A 20,056-nucleotide genomic window follows, 5' to 3' on the forward strand; every position below is an offset into this window, starting at 1 on the left:
CATGTAACATTCTCAGCAGCCTCGATCACTGCTGGCAGAATAGCTGGCGAAACAATAAATTACCATATAACAGAAATATTTGACAATTAAGATTTTGATGAAATGGTTCAATAATTTATTGAAAAATAAAATAAATGTAAAATTTCGTGGGGAAAAATTTTGACGAATTGAAATGCAAATCATCAAATTCGTCAAAATTTCCCCCATTAAGCTTTTGCGCTATATGGTAATTTGCACTTCAGATGATGATTCCTCTTGATTAAGTACATAATCAGATTACTTATAATTAATTAATTACTGATCAGACCCTTGATTAAGTACAGTACTTAATGTAGCTGGGACAAGTTTCTGTATGGCTTCACCATGACATTTCAGGGTTTAAAACAAGCAAGCTATCACCATAAAGCATCTTGTACTTACTTACTAGCAGAAATCTATGAAGTACTTTATTCTCTACCTTTTACAACAAACAGGAACTCACAGGGATGCGTGTAGCGTGAGTTACAAGTTTAGTCCTTCATAGTTTGCAAACTCTTCCTTCACACAGGCTGAATTTGCTATTAGATACTATTTGTCTGATTAGCGGAGCTACTTTTCTTATCAGGTCTTTAGTTTACACATTAGTTCTACCCATACCACACAAAAAGTTTAAAATGGCTTTTTTAAAAATTTGCCATTACTGGATGGAGTAAGTATAAAAAATTGACTTCCACACAATATATTTACTGCTGCTTGCCATCAAAAAATTTGACAGTTATATCTTGAAAACTAGTGAATAGTTCATTATTGTATCGATGTTTGTAATAATAATGTACAGCAATCTCGTTAAATGCAGTGATGATCTGAATATGCGTAACATTTTTTAAAAATTTGCCAATGACAGGATTTGGTGGTCAACCACAGCACTTTTATTGTAATGATCACTAAAGGTTTGTAAAATTTGTAATTATCTAAATAAAGCAATTGTCCTATTAGTATGTTGACAGCCAGAAGAAACAAGAAATACACAGAGAACATAATCACATTGTTTCACAATCCAAATTCAGGGGAGACTTTAAAAAAAGGGTAACTAGCTAAAATGAATTGGGACACGTGCAATAGAGATTAATTGTCCTGCACTAAGTCTCCTCATATTGTATTAGGTGAGTGCCATGCCTTACTATCAACACATGTATTATTTGTGTCTGATGAAGAGCTCAAAGCTTGTCATATGCTCATGAGCTGAGAAGTAAAGATAGTATACATGATATTTATTGTGGTGACAATCACAAACCATTACTTGCAGCATGTAATTATAACTCTCAGTAGTGGCTTGTGCTTAATCATTTAAGGCGTGCATTTTTTGCTTTCTTGGCTGCATGACTTACTACCTTGGGTCTTGACGTGTACATACATACCTAGTATGTGTAGAGCAGTTAAAGAATGAGAACCCATCAGTGATGGTGATGAAGTTGATGTTACCAATATCTGATCTCAAACTGAAATCCACCACTATTGTGTCTATATATGTTAGTGGTCAATACACTAGTCATCATTACTAGTGTTACATACCAACAATTCCATCACTGAACTGATCTACAGTAAAGGAATAGTTACAAGTCAAATTAGTAAAGTCCATTCCAGGGATCAAATTCCCTTCCACTACACTGGATCCAAGATCTCCAAACACACAATAATAACTCTCATCAGCCAATGGAGGAGGTATTAAAGCTGCTGATATGTTGAACTACAGTACAACAAATAAAGATAATGAATAGTCACAAAGAATGGTGTTAGACACCTCCAAAATTAGGGTTTAACATAATATTATACTTAGTTAACTAACAGCTATACCAAATCCTCAACTCCTTACTAGATAGCCACTTAGTTCCACAGGTAGAGTGTTAGGTGAGATGGCAAAGTTTACTATACACATTTCTTCCTCCTGTATCCACCTTCTAGTCTCAATGTTATTACTACACTCAATCCTATGAGAACACTTCTTCTCTATACTACACCACCCACACAATGGGTCTCTACTAGCAGCACAACTAGTACAGTCTCTCAATGACTGGCAGTCTTCTATTGGAATGGGAATCACCTGTATAGTGTAATAATGTATGAGATTGTCCATATTGTGATTATGTGTTGTGTACCTGTTCACTGGTCAGTCCATACACATAGTCACTACCTAATGACCATTGTAGCGATATGATGCTAGTAGTAGTGATATATTCTTCAAAGTATTTCCTGACTGAATTGGTATCATTGAATGCATACTGCCAAGTAAGAATGCATAATATTATACATATGTATTAAAATATAATCTAGGCCACTCCAATTGGTATATCGGTTTCTGGTCCTATTCACTCTGAAAAGGGTATGCAAGCAAATGAATTTTGTGATTATTATTATTATTATTATTACACAGTAAAACCTCTCTAATCTGATACCTCTGTAATCCAGAATAGTGTACACTTGTTTGTAGCTGAACTCTCTACTAGCTGGGTTACCTGTTTGTAGCTGAACTATCTACAGGTGATTTGTTTTTAGCTGAATTCTCTACAGAATGTCTTGTTTGTAGCTGAATTCTTTACTGGTTACTTATTTTGTAGCTGAACTCTCCACAGAGTGATTTGTTAAATTTGTAGCTGAACTCTCTATATAGTGTGACTTTTTGTAGCAGAACTCTTTACAGGTGACTTGTCTGTAGCTGAATTCTCTCCTGGGTGACTTGCTTGTAGCTGAATTTTCTACAGGGTGATTCGTTTATGGTTGAACTCTCCACAGAGTGATGTTTTTTTGTAGCAGAACTCTCTACTGAGTGACTTGTTTGTACGTAGCTGAACTCTCTACAGGGTGTCCTGTTTGTAGCTGAACTCAATCTCCACAGGGTAATTTTGTATGTAGTAAAACTAAGGGCATTGGAACCAGGGGGCCATGGCCCCCACACTATTTTCAAAAACATGTTTTCCACTTTTGGGGCCAGGTTGAAATAATCAGCCAAAGTTTTATATACACACAGAAATACATACCTTCATATGAGAAGCCATACAGCCACCATGTTACAGCATGGTCTCTTGTGGCATCAGCGCCTGTAATTTTATTTCTGTTTAGTCCTTGCATGTTATATATGTTGTTCAAATATTTTACCAGAGCCCGTGCAGTGAGAAATTTAAATAGTGGAAAAAGTGCCACATCCATGGCATTATGTTGGGAAAGATTTATCTCAAATTGAGGATGGTAACAGATCTATAAAGAGGGGAGCCTCACTGAAGTGTGTGAGTGTACAGGAGTTGCTGACTGACAACTAAACCAGAAACTACACGATAAAGACTTCGGTGAAGCAAATTTATCGAGTAGTCCAAAGGGAAACATAGTCTACAAGGATCTAAAAATAAAAGTGGCCAACCGTGAATGCAGTGTGGTATTCATGTGATCTACATGTACATTCAGTTTGGGAACACCTGCTAGAGCAAACATTCCAGTTCCTTCAAGATATGATGTTTCACTTTGCGGTCCTTGTAGTGTGAAATACATTAAACAAAAGGGAAGACCTTCAGGTGATCATGATTTTCACGTGATATATCTGTGCATCGAGCACATGCAGTAGGTGTAGAGGAGTACAGCAACTATTAGCAGGATAGGGAGTGAAGAAATATAGCTATGCAGTGTAGCTGTAGGGTTATTAGCTAGTGATAAAACACTTCACAACACCTTTATAGAAATACACGTATGAACTGAGCTACAGGAGCCCTATCAATGGGACCCTGTGTGTCGACATGGGTGTTGATCAGTTTGTGGTTAGCTGGTTATTGCTAGCTTTGGTCCCCCCACTCTTAAAATCGTTCCTACACCCTTGAGCAGAACTCTCTACAAAGTAACTTGTTTGCAGCTGAACTCTCCACAGAGTGACTTGTTTGTAGCTGAACTATCTACATACAGGTTGTCTTGTTTGTAGCTGAATTCTTTACTGGGTGACTTATTTGTAGCTGAACTCTCTACAGGGTGAAGCTGAGTTCTCTACTGGGTGACTTGTTTGTAGTTGAAATTTCTACTGGTTTCTTGTTTCTTGCTTAATTCTCTCCGGGTGACTTGTTTGTAGTTGAATTATCCCCACCGGGTTACTAGCTTGTAGCTGAACTCTCTACAAGGTGACTTGATTGTAGCCTACTGGGTGACCTGAACTCTCTACTGGTGACTTATTTCTAGCTGATCTCTCTACAGGGTTAGCTGAACTCTCTACAAGGTGACTTGATTGTAGCCTACTGGGTGACCTGAACTCTCTACTGGTGACTTATTTCTAGCTGATCTCTCTACAGGGTTAGCTGAACTCTCTACTGGGTGACCTGTTTGTAGCTGAACTTTACAGGTGACTTTTTTCTAGCTGGTCTCTCTACTGGAGGCTTATTAGTAGTTTAACTCTCTACAGGGTGATTTATTTGTAGCTGAACTCCCTAGAGGGTAAATGTTTTGTGGTTGAACTCTCTACTGGTTATATGCAGTTGAACTCTTTACAGGGTGATTTGTTTGTAGCTCAACTCTTGACTAGGTTACTTATATATGTAGTCGAACTCTTGACAGTGTGACTTGTTTGTAACTGAACTCTCCAGGCAGCATTCATGCAGTTCATCTCTTTTGCTGGTAGCTATCAATATCACTTCTTTTCCTGTGCTTTCACTTTTTTTTTTGCAAGAACAACAGAAACAGCATCAATTGAATGAAAACCATCATTATTGAACTAACTGATAACCGAACACAGTGAACTAGCTATTTAAATTATCTAAGTAGTTTGAACTGCATACAGACTGAATGCTACGTATAATAGGGTAGTAGTCTAAGAGTATCTTGATTGTGCACTTGATACATGTACGTACTTAGTTAGATTTCGCATTATAACTCAGTGGCTTTTACTCCAATTCTTCTATACTACTGCAAGGACTTCCTATGATGATCATTCCATCTACGTACTGGTTTTCAGCTCACTTTTCTAAGCGGTTTACCTGGTAGGCACAAAAACTAATAGTTGTTTAATTCATGAAACTTGATCGTGTAATTGTGACACAGGGTGGGTTTTGTGTCATATCTCCATGGCCTTTATCTCCATTCCTTTCAAATCACAAAAAGGCACTCTATGATGGTTACTCCATCTACATAGCAAATTTAACTCATTCCTCCAAGGATTTTACCCTGTAGGTGTGACAGAAGTCCGATATTATTTTATGCAAATAGTCAGTCATAACTCTGTGAATGTTCATTGGATTCCCACCAAACATATAGTACTGAAATTTGCTGTAATGAGCCCCTTTAAGTGTGCCAAATTTCAGCCTGATTGGAGTATGTATTTGTATTTTATAAAAGATTTTGCAAAATGCGCAAATAAAGAAAAAAGTGAAGAATTTAAAATGAAACTTTGGCCACTTGTATCTCAGAAACGGCTGACGCAATTGTCTCCAAATTTGGTATGTAGACTCCCCTACTTGGCAAGCACTTCTGTAACAAATTTGGTTCCAATCCAATAAGGGATTGTACAGCTACATATGTGTGAAAATCACATTTTGTTTCTTCCTGTCAATAGAGATTTTCAGAAGTATCTGAAAACATGTATATTTACAGGATGCCATTACGTCTGACTTGATGTCATGTAATAGCATTTACACTGCTGTAAGTTTGTTCAGTTTTATTGTATGTGCAGCCATGAGGCCCCTGGACGTCCCTTAAAAAGTAGGGTCTGGGGAAAAATGCCTCAGTTGCCCTCCCCTCCTGTTTGTCTGCAGCCCTGTAAACACCAAATTTGCAATGCTGGCAATCAAACTGCAGTGTCAGCACAACCTTTATACAAGCGGATTATGAAGCCATATACATCAAAGTGTCTACATTCTTTTGCTTGAATATAAGTCAGTTATACCATATAGTAATAAACTTTGGCAGTAAAAAAGTGTGACGAAACCCCTGTGTTGAAACAATTGGAAGAAAAAACTTTGGCAATTGAAATAATATTTGCCAAAGTTTTTACTGCCAAAGTTTTTACTGTACGGTACGTAAGGATAAAATGACAAGGTGTCAACTCATCAGTTAAGTAGTGTAGTAAGTGTATAGGTAGTTAGCCTTGTTGTTGTAACAGTACTTTTGTGGCTAGGTACTGATCTAACGACGTGTAGCAAAGGCGTGCTTCTGCGATGCCAAGAGCGACAGTATTTGCTTTTTCAGTAAACTCCAGTAGCAGAGGTTATCACGTATATCAAAGTATGTGGCCAAATCCATCATGAGACGATGAAATAGCTGACGTGCGAACGGGAAGCCGGTTGGAAATGCTACCCCAAGGAGTGCTTACAACTGTGGGACACATTCCTAGGAAGATCAAGATCTCCAAAGTCAGCTTGATCTTTATTGCGTGGTGATACGAGCTGACCTTCATCTCAAGCTTTAGTTACTCAATGTGCTCATGTGATCATCTAAAATAACTGGCAAAAAAAACTTTGGCAAATTGAATGCTATTCACCAAATTCGTCAACGTTTTTTACCGCCAAAGTTTTTTACTATACGGTATCACAGCAGTCATAGATACTAACAGTCATCGATATTAGCACAGCAGTCATAGAATATCTTAGTCATTAACACTCACCCTCAGATTTGTTTCGGGACTTGTGTCAATAACAAAGATATTCTATTCCTACTGCGATAAAGCTATAACTTAACACCCCGTTCACACTAGCTCAGTAGCATGGTTCGGAACGGTACGGCTCGATAAAAAGTGCAATGTGAACACCGTCTGTACCGGGCCCAACCGAACCGAGCCAGCCCACCCGATTGAACCAGGCCAGCACGGTACGGTACGATAATTACGTCACCAGGCGTACTAAATAATAAAATCATCCAATGAAGAAGGGCTCAGAAACACTGTTCGACGCGAGGTTTAGCACGAAAGAAAGTCTAGTGACAGTTATGAACTACTTGTCGTCGTGCCAGTTTAATACTGTTTCACTCACTTCGATTCGCGACGCAATTTCTGCAGCTCTACACAGCCGCCTATCTATTGCTGTCTTGTTGAAATGAAAGAATTCCAGCACAAGAGACTTGAAGGGCAAGAGCTGCATCTAACTTTAGTAAGCAAATTAATAAATATTTAATTATGCGCTTATGGAAAACCGGATGACTTAGCGAGCGAGACTGCGTAGTGTGAACAGAGGCAATAATGGGCCATACCGAACCGAGTCAAACTGAACCGTGCTATCGTGCCAATGTGAACGGACTGTAAGATGGCAGCTACCCGGTAGCCCATGTTAATTTAAGAAGCCAATAAGTAACCACAATCAGGGTTGTGGCTTCCCATGAATTTATTATTATAATTTACACTTTACTTTACAGTGACCAGTACTGAACATCTAACAGCAGCTTGTGTTGCAGCCTGAATAAATTAGTGGCAAAAAGAAAGTTAGCACAAACAGCTTTTTGAAAGGATTGCTGCAGCAATTTGGTGATATAAAGTGTAACGACAATTTAATACACATAAATATAAAATACTTATGGAATTCTTGTTAGTGTCCTTATTTGCAGTTTGAGTTGGCTCTCCGGACAATCCGTCCATGTTTTATCCTGTAAAATTTCCATTATGATTCTTTTCATCTAGTTCCTCACACAGCTTTTTGTTCATCAATTGCTCTGCGGGTGCTAGATCAGGAGTAATAAAGACTTTATGAACTTGACTTTTGTATCTGAATTTAGTACAACTACAAAGTATTGTAGCTTTCAGAAGTATTGTAAAGGTAACTTTTAATAGTCAAGGTTTGGGGCCTTTAGGTCAAGGTTTCTCTACACAAGCTGAAGTGATTCCAAGGTTATCCGTTAACACAGAAATGAAAACTATATGCCATGCTGTTTTCTAGCTAAACCATCTGTGGAATCAGATTCAGAGACATTATACAAAATTAGGTTCAGACATTGCTTTTCTTTTTCTTTTTCTTCACACAAGAAAGAAGACATCACAGTAGACGTTTCATTTGTTGGTTAATTTGATGTGTCCCAGCTCAATCTTTTTATGTAGTTCAGACTACAAAGAATGACAGAATTTAGTGTAATGCTCCAGTTTAACGGTGGTGGTGCTTTCTTGAACTGTTAAAAATTGCAAGTTGAAGGTAGATAAATTTGTTTGAATCTCATCAAAAAGAAGTAGCTGGCAATAAAGCAACTTTAGGGGGCAAGGTATAAACATCAAATTCATTGATTTAATTAGTGTGGCACAGACCTTGTCTTTGAGTGTTCCTACACTGGCATTGAACATAACTTTCATTGTTCTTATAACAGCATTGCACGTTAAGACGCTTAAGCCATCTTATGTTACATGATGATGGTATGGCGGGCATATGCTGTGTTCATGTGTTGTTATGATGGCATAGTGATTCAAATCTGACCAAATTGCCTGGGAGAAAATAATTAAGGCCACAATCATATACGTTCTATCACATACAGGCAACCTCCCTTGTTTCACAACTTCCTTTGATCCCTAATTCAACTTAATGTTTCCTTCTACTTGTGCACGTACTCACTTTTTTGCCTCACCAACTTGTGGGGGTAATTATACACCTGTGTGTCTGGGGATTCACCTTACTTACAGGTGTGTACGTATTTAATTGCAATATATGTGACCAGGTCTGACAAAATAGGGCTTATAGCCCATCAAATTTTGACCACAATTTCAACATTTGAACTTTTACAATTTTTCTGTGAACTATATTATAAATTTTTGATCACTGATGTAGAAATTTATGGAGATTTTACTGAAACTTACAGAATTGGTATAGCTTACATAAAAATTGAGATATGCATTATTAAGCAAACACATGTATTTTACGGCTATAAGCCTCATTTTGTCAGACTCGGTCACATATACTGATGCTTTTCTCTTATATTTAAAAAAATGACAAAGTTAAACCTACAAAATGCTCACACATATAATATTATATAAAACCAATCACAAAAATTAATACCAAACTGAGTGGCTTCTAAAAACAAACTTTAAAGACAAAAAGCCATATACTATAAGGTTACACTTACAATAATTATCACTTACTGTACCAGGATGCAGTCAATAAACAACATCTGTTTCAATAAGCATTACCTTGACCCTCTCACCGCCAAATTTGTAGAGGCTCCAATCTACCACTTCTAAACTGCTATAACTTACACACCATACCATATAATCCTATAAAATTATATACTTGCTATAGAACAAAGAATTTGATTATCGAGTTGCTGTTTATACAAGAGCAACCACAAAGTTATTAAATAGCTTTATAAAATACAAAATTCAACCTAACATGAAATTTCACATCTTTACAGGCTAGTACCATTTATAATAATAAAATAACATCACTAACCTGTTTATGGTTGAAGCAATTGTCTCCAAGTCTGGTTTGAGCAAGCGTGCATGCGCATACAGGCATAAGGTCACGTTTTTCGAGGTATACAAAAGTAGCAACACCCTACTCCAACCTATATAATACTGTTTCTCTTCATTAGTAGTGCCGCCATCACTTTGAAGAATCGTCTACAATGCTTGTTATCAACATTCCAAAAGTAAGTGATTACATTGTCTTATCGTGCCATAGTGAGCGAGAGACCAGTTATCCCTGTTCCTGTTTACTTAAGGGTGTGCCCACTACAGGATAAACGCAGGGGCTACTAATTCGCTTGACTGAAGTTACAGAGCACTTAGAATGTGATGCTATGGCCATGCATATATCGAAACCACCGTATGGCAGTTGTGGCGGTGAGAGGGTGAAATACAGTATACACATGTGCAATTGACTAATGTAGAGTCTTGACATTTTAGATGACCAGAAAAAGTGGTATACTCATTTGATTGGCCTTATGTCAGATTTACCACCAGTCAAATGTTGAACTACTTCAAATATATAGCAACTATCAGGGTACACAGTAATGTGCTAGGCTGGAAATTAACCAATCATCTAGTGGCTCCTCCGGCACTTGCCTAGATTACAAGTTGCAAGAACAAGCTTGGTGTGGGATTTTCAGTGGCTCATTGTATTACAGGATATCAATAACTGACTGATACATTAGAGTATCTGTATTTCAGCATTATTGTCAAGCACCATCATGTGACCAATTTATTGTCAGTGGAATACTACGTACTATACTATTTCAGAATAATAAAAAACAGCATCAGTGCACATTATGACTACATGCTGTGTTATTGCCATAATATAATTTTGAGGATGAAACAAATCATAACTACACATCTCAGGAAAATTGTGTTTGGTGTTCAATTGGAAATTTGGCGGCTGAGTATGTCCAACTCTTGGGATTGCAAGTTTTTGGCTTATACTAGGTTATTAAAATGTTGCCATGCAACAGGTGGTCACTACTTCTGAAACTCTACATCAATGGGTGAAACTTTTGGTAAAGATGGAGCTACCATGCAATGACAATGTTTCAGTTTATACATGTACTTACGGAAAAAAATTCTTTTAATCAACCAAGTTGATGTATCACAGGTGCACATTTACAATGGAAAACATTTCAAAAGGTGACAACTGGCCTTGGGAGATGTACGGTGCATGGGATCAAGGATTAATGGCAAAGTCAAAAGTACATCCAGTCTCTTTAGTGCTCTCCTAGATCACAGTCAAGTGGTATAGGCTTCTACTTATCTCTCTATAAATACAAGGTCAACTCCACAAGTTTAGGGCAAGTGTAATAACAGATATGTGGTCACATTATGCTTGCATTGTTTATTTGAGGCAAAAATTTTTACATGCAACAGACAAGGTTGATCTTACACAGATTACTGCTGTTGCTTCCTCAAAAACAGCAAAGTTAGTTAGCATTCACAAAGTGTATAGATCATTGGCAGGTTTGCCACTGCATTCATTCCTAGGGGCACAGAAGAGCAGCAAGGCTTAAGAAGTGCAGCAGACCTGATAAACTTAAGACAGCACCATTGCCTACTACATGCATTAAAGGATAACTACATGTTACCACACATTTACGATGCATACACTGTATATAAACCTTTAACAATCTTCCTTTACTAGTTCCAATAAACATCAGTAGTTTTCCCTCCACTTGTACTATCACCAATGATGTGAACTGTGTGAGCTGCTCATAAACAATTGGTACAGATGATATTGCATTGCCTTCAAGTGCCTCAATGTCAAGCCAATGATCGAAGAACAAATTACAAACCTGAATCGAAGGTATTGAAATAAGTTCTTATAAGTGTGTGTCACAAAACTTACTGATGATAGTGCACAAAAGTCCTGCATATTATAAGTAGTACTTCCATCCCATACTGCTCTTCTATCTTCACCAGCAGCACAAGCAGTTAGACTATTATCCATAACAATGTTAATATCACTGATACTGTATGTACACACTCTACTAGTACCACCAACAACCGAGAGTGATGGTCGTACTGCCAACACAAGAGTGTCATTACCAGGATATGGATAGTCTCTGACTATTGAAGCTCCAGCAAATGCCACACTACCACCACAAAGTAGCTCTACCTCATATAATGCTCTAAACAACTGAGATCCTGTTGAACCTTCATCTATGGACTGGTCAATGGACTGATTACAAACACGTAAAATTCTAATGTCATTCCCTCCATCCCCTACTATGTAATAGGAATAGTCACCAAGGACAAAGCCAGTATGGAAAATACGTTCACTAAGGCGGCTTGCTAACACATCATAATCTCTTGTCCTATCAGTCACTATTGATCCACCAGTGATGCTATACTGACCCAACATCATGGGGTACTGTGATGATGTCACTGTAGCAGTTCCAACATATACATCGCCTTCCCTTTCTCCAGGAAACATGGCCACTGGTCCAACTTCAGAATGACTGTTACCCAGCCCATTAAATACTACTCCACTCAGCCTTTTGCTAAAGTCAGTTGAATTGTATCCATTACAAGATCTATTTGTGAAACAGACCATAATATACTGTCCTCCGTTAGTCAGTGATAATCCCCTCACAGTATCATTGGTGGTGACATTATCCAACACAGACAGGTTAGCTGATAACCTGCAAACGACGTTCCATTGCGCTACTATCACCTCGCCACTATCAGTAATTGTCATTATAGAGAATTCGTTATGATCACCACTTGCTGAACAAGGAATCGGATCGTGAGCAACACATCTGCAGATACATAAATACAGGAATAAAAGGCTAGTTGTTTTCGAGATCATCACTTTAGCCGCCTCGTTAGCCGCCATTATCATGGTCTCCTGTAGTCTCGCGTGGCTCACCCGATTCTCGTAATATATTCAGGTAGTTATCTGAGGAAAAGTCACGTGTTATATCAGGTAATACCTGAATTTTTTTTTTTTTTTTTTTTTCCCGGGCTGGATGGACTGCCCTTGCCTACCACCCCCAGCACAAAGAAAGCACATGCTGGACAACTGAATAAAAAGGACCAGATTGCTGAAAGTTTAATACATGAATAGTATCACCGTGTATAGTCGCATGTTTGGGTAGCGCTGCTATTATTGCCATTCTGAAGGATGCGGGTGTGGACATAGATATTATCTATGGTGTGGAGTAGCGCCTTGACTGTCTCTCCGGATGCATTGGAATTTAGTGAGATTGGAAGTTTATTGTGAGTTTATTGTGATTCAAAATGCTTATGTATTGTAACCTACTGAGACAGTGTGTCATCTTACTCTACGCTGTATCCTCGGCTGTATGTATCCCCATACCCTGAAATATGCCTGATCATAGCATAGATAGTATATTCTACTATCTACGATCATAGATAGGTGTCACACGCGCGAGACGAGGTCTCATGATGTTCCCTTGGATGTTCCTGTCCCACCGTATTTGCATGAACTAGCAAACATGTTATGAAAACCACAGATGCAAGGAGTGACTTGTACAGTCACTCCATGTTAATTGCAGTTGCAGCTCCGCCTGCAGTCCATGCCTGTGCAACACCATGCAATGCAGCAGTCATGATTTCATTAAAACATTTGCTATGGAAACACCACATTATTATTGACGTAAATGTTCAGGCGTATAGAAAATGTCATTGTGGTTCTGTCACATCATGATACTGTTAGTAAACTGTTGACTCTTGAATTGTTACTTCAACTGCTGAGTTGGGTTCGCTAGCGTCTGTGAGAAACCACCTTGATCATTCAATGTTAAATCACAAGCCACTTTTCCAGAACTATTTTAGTGCTTCCTCTGTTGCTGTATATCACACTATAGGCAAGAAATTCATGCAGATTAATTTATCCTTTCAGCAGACCAATTTCATGGTACTGCAGGTACAATAGGCGATAGAGTGTATAGCAGATACTTTTTGATCGTAAGAAAAGAAATATTGTGCGTGCTAGTGTTAGACGAAACTGACTCAACCCAATGACCACATGTACCAACCACACACACACACGCACGTACACACACAAACTCAGTATGCAAGGTGTTAGCTAATAGAGTTCACTTTTACAAAGATTACACCATGCATATGGTTTTGAAAGTACATTACTATACATTTGTAACTGTGTAATGCAGCTATGTGACTTTCTGCTTGGTATACCACTATTGTAGGCAGAGCATTCATTGTCATGTGTCTGGCACACATCAAGAAAAAAATGTAGCCTCTCAGTTTGCCTTGTATTGTTGTCCACACAGAGTAACAGTAGACCTATACCTATCTATAATGATTCATTAAAATACATTTCCAAATTTTTAAACTTTAATATGATACTTACAGAGTGCACAACTGCGTCCATGCTTACATGTATAATACATAATTTCAAGTGAGATCATAATGTGTTATTCATTGTATTTGCTACTACTGGCACAGGTTAGCCTTTGAACCTTATGTACTGACAAAGCAGATAGTACAGGTGTGTAGTGTGTCTGTGTGTCTAGTGTCCACCCAGCTGTTACATCAATGGCCACCTGGTATAAACCAGGGAGGTATATGTAAATGCCATCTATCCATGTATCGCAGAGTGGGTGAAGGTCCAGATAGGACTTTGGGTGTCCATACCTTCACCTGTGAGACATGATACAGCCTCCTGTGAGTAACTGGTCCTGTCCCAAAATATTTGCTGGTGCTGACTCATAACACCTGGGTAATACACAGGTGTTCCAGTGCCGGTTCACTGTGTGCATGTGTGTGTGTGTATGTATGTGCGTTAGAGAGAGAGGCAGAATAGCCAAGTGGCTAGAGCATATCCTGTTAATCAGAAGGGTCATTCCCACTTATGCTAAGTTGGTATTGTTGTTGTTGCTTCCTTTTAAAAAAAATCTTTACCCATATTGTTCCAGAGTACTCAGCTGTAAAATGAAGACCTGGTGACCTTGTGTCAACTGGGGAAGCAGCTGTAACATTAATGGGTACCAGAAAACAAGCTGATACCCAACTGTCCTTGTCTTGCTTAGGGGTATAGGACTCGTTGTGGAACTTCGGGTTCCGTGACTTCTCTCTGTGAGACTTGGGCAATCCTTGTGTGGCTTACGAATGCTGCCCTAAGAGGATTTTCCTGCACCAAATTCTAGTAACTCAGGCATCCCGGTGCTAATTCGCTGGGGAGCAATAGCCGTGTTTTGCTTGGCTGCTGTGTTTTGCTTGGCTGCTGGTGACTTTGTTTTTTTTTTTTTGTTTTTTTTGTAGTGTGTGTGTGTGTGTGTGGGTATTTGAAGTAAGCAATTAGAGTAATCAAAGCAATTTATGCATTGTATATATTCACCATCCACAAAGTGCACATTATCCCCATTAGGTCCAGTCCATTGCTTGTCTGATATGCATAACAATAGTTCTGCCGTAGAATAATTATTCATTACATTTTGAGATTTTCTGCTATGGGTTGTTTATGTATGTAGTAGCTGCTTTCTTCTTTTGTGTTGAGGTAGGATTCCTAGCAATGGAGTAAGCCCAATATAATTTTCAAATCAAACCACGATAAGGTGCTCAGCTGAGGGATACACTGGTGACCCCAATCCTCATGCATCAGCTGTTGTCACGCTACTCACTCATTCACTTGGTGTGATGTATTTTGCTTAATGTATTTTGCTTACAAACTGGATGACAGGACACACAGTTTGAGCTTTACACATAATCCATACGGTATCTACATAGTTCTTGCAATGCATATTATTGTTTCACAATTGTTGCTACTTAGTCATTGTTATTGGGATAGTAAGTAAGTTATGATATTTAGTTAAGTACTTAGGACTGTAAGTTACTAACCTATTTCAACGTAGCAGTAGTAGCTTTGCTGTTCCGTGGTCTGTTCAAAGGTTGATACACGGTGAGTAGAAATGCGCATCCACAATCGCCCAAACAATTATTTTGTGCCTTCATTATCCTTTAGTAACAACCAACTAGCTATCTTAGCAAATATACTCAACTTAGCAACCACTACAAAAATGAGTCCTACAACACAAAGCTCTATGTTGCTCAATATAACGAGTCAAAACGCATCGTCTCTTTGAAATGGCTGGGTATTAAAGTCATTGGCAAACCGCTTTCCATGATATTGCCCGGGCAATATGTGAGTTAAACCCCGAGCGGCGCCTTTGAATGCCCACGCTAAAGTGGTATATATATATAATAGTTCTATAGCCTTTATTTTGTTGAGTACATTACAATAACTGTTTTTTGGTTGCCAGGAAATAACTTGTTGCTGACATGATGCACTGTAGGATATAAGTATCATTGCATAATATTATCATAAAATATTTCCTTATGTGAATCCCTGTGAAGGTGTAAGTGTAGTTTTGACTTTTTGTCAAAGCCGAGTTGGTAAAAGACAATTACCCAAAGGAGGTACGATGCGGTTTAAGTGAGCTACAGGGTATATAGAGAGCCTATTTTTGGAGTGTAATGCTAAGAACTATGTACCAATCACAAGGTTTTCTTACGCTAAATTCAGTGGTGTAATTCAATCCCGATGGTTTGACAGTGGTCTATTGGAGACTTTGTCACATGATGAATAATTTCAAGTATGAAATGGAGGGTAAGCAGCCACCAGAGAAGACAGCACTACTAATAACAAAGTGAGAACTGCCCAGGGAGTCTTAATTATAATCCTTCATATAACGTTAAAATATTCTTTCCACAATTTAAAAATTCAAGAATGCAATTAGCATTAATTCTTTATGATGGTGCTGATTTCATGAGCAATTACCTTATAATCCATACTGAACTGTAATCACTTGCAAGTCCTTTTAGGTGTTTTGTCATAATTGTTTAAGTTGGGTCCTAATACATAGTTAGGGTAAGCTGTTTGACATGCAGTGATCTATTTAATGGCAGTGTAGCCAGATATATATATATATATACTAGTCAGTGTGTTACAGCATGTAACATGCTGTGGTTTATGTAGGTGGATTGTGGTACTTCAGTGGGTGTGAGTAAGGAAAATGAATGAAGGTATCAGTCATCAGGTATGACATATATAAAATTAACAATGTGTATCAGTCCCCTGTCACCATCTGGCATTTGCCTGCAAGCTGTGAAATTTGATCATTGATTTCTACAAAGCAATTATCATACATAGCAATAAAATTAATTCCTCTTTAAAATATTTTAAAGTTTGTTTAGTAACTTTAACCCGATGCACTGTTAAGCTGTAGGCCAGCTGTGGGCATGAACCTGGTTTCCTGAAATTGGATATAGGAAAACCACATGTCTGCGTGTAGTATGATTGTATGTCACATCATGCTTGTGAACAAGTTTGAAAAGTTTCAACTTTAAAGGAGACTTTGTTCAATGAACGAGCACCCGTATGCAAATAAAAGTTAGCTTTCTTACACTTAGTCATTCTCATTGTGATAACTTGAATGAGGATGGCTGATCTCTGAGAACATTGAATGGGGCTTTCCTTGTGTGCTGCGAGGCATTTTACCTAGAAATGGTGGGTGGACACACCCATCACAACTTGTAATGAACCATTTACTGGATAAAGAATTTGCTTTAGAAAACATGTCATGTAGTACACCATTGCAGTGTTTGGAAACTACTTGAGGCGGCCACTATAGAGAAGTGGTTAAGAAGGTGGCCACTACATACAGAGAGGTGGTTAAGGAGATGGCTGCTGAGAGAGCCGTTCATGTCAATGTCTGTGAATACATCTCAGATCCAGCTGCCAAGTAAATTTCGGTAGTAGGTGCATGTGTGGTGGCTACAGCTCTTGTATGCAAACATGAGTTCACTTTTCGTTGAGATTGTTTTGTTACTACTGTAATTTAACAATAAAGGTACTTTGCATTGAAGGTTTAGATGACTTAATATTTTCAACATTTAAAATTTACTGTAACGGGACTGTGTATTTTGCAACATGCACATTTTACTTTGCATGTACAGTGTATAAGGTCTGTTTGTATCTACATTAGACGTAAAATTATTCTGATGGGACTGCAAAGACAAGATGCTTATACGTATTGAGCTAGGTAAACTACATACATTCAGTAGTTACAGATATATATACGTATATTTCTACTTATAGAAGAAACAGAAAACGGTGATTCAACATTGCTGTATACATCTGAGAACAATTATAGTGCTACTTTGACATTTACAGTGTGAATGTTGTGTCTGTATTGTGTTATTGTAAACTGTTTATACATCGTGATTGTTTTTATTCCTCACATTAGTCATAAGTCAGTACATTATGTTTATAAGTACACAGTAAGGATCCAAAGGCAGTGTACGTACTTACTGGAGATCCAGGCCTAAGGCTTGTTTGGAGACCTAGTATGGGAACCACATGATAAAGTGTCAACTAATATCACTGATGCCCTTTCTACATATGTCAGCATAAAAGTGCTATGCTCCATGGCCATGGGTAGTCAGTGGTAGTATGTGGCATTGTTGTGACTATGGAAAGGTGGAATGATGTGATTGTTGCACCACAAAGCTAAGCAATTTACTAGCAACATACCAAATGTACAGATGTGACCGGATTTGCAAAAGAGGGTCTTCCACACACATTCAGTTTGCCAACTTTGGCAATTCATATCTTTAGAATGGAAAGAGCTATTGACTTGAAATTTGGTCTGAAGTGAGCACCAACATAGCTGAATATACATGGTGAAAGTTTCAGGATAATAATTATGTTACTTGAACACTAAGTTATGGTCTCCCAAGTTTACGGAATTGGATGTGTGGAAGACCCTTTTCCCTAAATCTGGTCACAAATAGTGTTCTTTATAACTCTTTTACAAGGATTTCTGAAATAATGTTGAAGATGCGCACAATTACGCATACAACTACTGTTGTAAATTATGCTACTCTTGAAAATTAATACATTATAGCTATCTATATATATATAACAGATCTAGTTACGGATAAACTCAGGGGAAGTATCATCATTTCAATGCATGTAAAAATTACAATACAGATATTTACACTATCCGTATCCTAGCCTTTCAGTTTCAGTGTAAGGCCGGTAGTTTATACAGGAGCATGTATGGATTATTAACCAACTGGTCTAAAGCATTTTTTTAATCTTACATTTTTGGTTATTAATTTTATTTAATCAAAAGTTTACCTCCCCTTGCAGCATACTCTTTGCATACTTTCATAAAGTTAGGCTGAAAAGATGGATGACTCATTGTAACGCATGATCTTACTGATATGTAATTCTATTATGGCTAGATAATGATAGACCAGTATGTCACTGACCTGCAGCTGTTTGCGATAGAATAGACTCAAATAAGCACACCTTCAAGTGTATGACATTTAATGTAACTTTGTTTACTCTTTCTATACTGGGCGAAAAGTTCCATGTCTGCTTGTAGGTAATGAGTATAAAATGTGCATGAAATTTGTCATTTCAGCCACATTTCATACTTAGAAAATTAGTAGATTTCAGTAAAGTTTCATACAGAGGATAGAGAAAGATTTACTGCATCTAGAATGGTACTGGAAATGAGGCAGTGAAGAAATGTACATTTTAACACTATGAAATGCATACAGGATGTAAAAAATCCTGTAGCTGAAATCAACATTTTCTATATTGTGCATGCATCTGCTTTATACTGTGCTAGTAATATAGCTAGCAATGTCTCACTCCTGTGTTGTATTTACTACCCACAATACGTATTTCATTAATAAGTAAAAAGCACATCATTTGTACAGCAACTATAATATTTTCAGTTCACAAATTGAAGTTCTTGACACCTTTAGGATTCTTTTTTTCTGAGGGATGTTACATCACTAAAATTAATGTAGATTTGCTCTTTTACTTCTGTCCGTTGAGTGCAGCTTTCTTCTCATAATCTGTTTCATCACTAGTTATTATAGTTCTTATAGGTAGCATCTGTAAAAATTTTGTTACAATAAAATATTGCTATGGCATTTTTTTTTCTGTGGCAAACCTTGAATTAATGTATACTATTCCTGGTACAGTGTCATTCATAGCTTTCACAAGATCCAGCCATGATCACAAGTTTCTCCACTGCCAAACTTCAATAGACCACAAAATACTCATTTCCAAGAACTATAGCAGAATTTGCTATGTAATTTCATCTACAAGACATCATCAGCAATCTAAGTTTTGAAAGCACCAGTAACTACTTTGTCACTTCCTCTGACAACTTTACGCAGCTAGGTGATGTTGATGGCAGATCCCACTGCCATGCAATGATATAGATAACAAATTAATAGCGAATCATAAATTAGCCACATCTTCTTACCTCACAATTGCTACAAATGCAGTTCTTCCTATATGTCCTTCTGCAAAGTTCTCTATGTCAGGGTAGCTTGCACTTGCAGTCATCTATAAAGTAGACTTAACCAATTCACTGTGAGGTAGTTGTACTAGAGATGATGAGTGCTTGTGGCACCCAGTTGTCTCTCGACCCGGGGGGTGTTATCCTCTACTCCTTTTGCCAGCAAGCAACATGTGATTTTGTAGCTGCCAAATGCGTGTAGCACTGTAGCTAGCTACTGTAGCAAAGGTATACAATTGTGGCGTCACTAGAAACTGGCGGAAAAGGATGGAAGAGACGATATCTATGTACGAACGATCATAAATGCTGTGACAGTCTTTATAGCTATACCTGCAGGTAAGTCTGCCATGGAGCA

General features: G+C 37.9%; 1 protein-coding gene and 1 long non-coding RNA gene across 4 annotated transcripts in view; one reads left to right on the forward strand and one right to left on the reverse strand.

Moving 5' to 3' along the window:
* LOC136252165 (plexin-B-like) overlaps window positions 1-12,288 on the reverse strand; it is a 57,593-nt gene extending 45,305 nt beyond the window's left edge. The window contains exons 1-6 of one of the 3 annotated variants that reach the window (XM_066044551.1): window positions 11,238-12,288; window positions 11,011-11,184; window positions 2,136-2,258; window positions 1,853-2,080; window positions 1,552-1,726; window positions 1,398-1,500 (exon numbers count right to left, since the gene is read on the reverse strand). In XM_066044551.1, the coding sequence (XP_065900623.1) occupies window positions 1,398-1,500; window positions 1,552-1,726; window positions 1,853-2,080; window positions 2,136-2,258; window positions 11,011-11,184; window positions 11,238-12,233 (1,799 nt within the window). In that variant the 5' untranslated portion in view covers window positions 12,234-12,288. Of the gene's footprint in view, window positions 1-1,397; window positions 1,501-1,551; window positions 1,727-1,852; window positions 2,081-2,135; window positions 2,259-10,778; window positions 10,842-11,010; window positions 11,185-11,237 lie in introns of those variants that run through there. The other 2 variants (XM_066044552.1, XM_066044553.1) reach the window with 2 other exon arrangements.
* Window positions 12,289-12,360: 72 nt separating this feature from the next.
* Window positions 12,361-17,644, forward strand: LOC136252174 (uncharacterized). The gene is made up of 4 exons (XR_010699393.1): window positions 12,361-12,610; window positions 16,353-16,413; window positions 17,362-17,418; window positions 17,475-17,644. It is a non-coding gene; the product is annotated as an uncharacterized lncRNA (long non-coding RNA).
* The last annotated feature ends 2,412 nt before the right edge of the window (window positions 17,645-20,056 follow it).

This window comes from Dysidea avara, chromosome 4, assembly GCF_963678975.1.
Source record: "Dysidea avara chromosome 4, odDysAvar1.4, whole genome shotgun sequence".
NCBI classification, from domain to species: Eukaryota; Metazoa; Porifera; class Demospongiae; order Dictyoceratida; family Dysideidae; genus Dysidea; species Dysidea avara.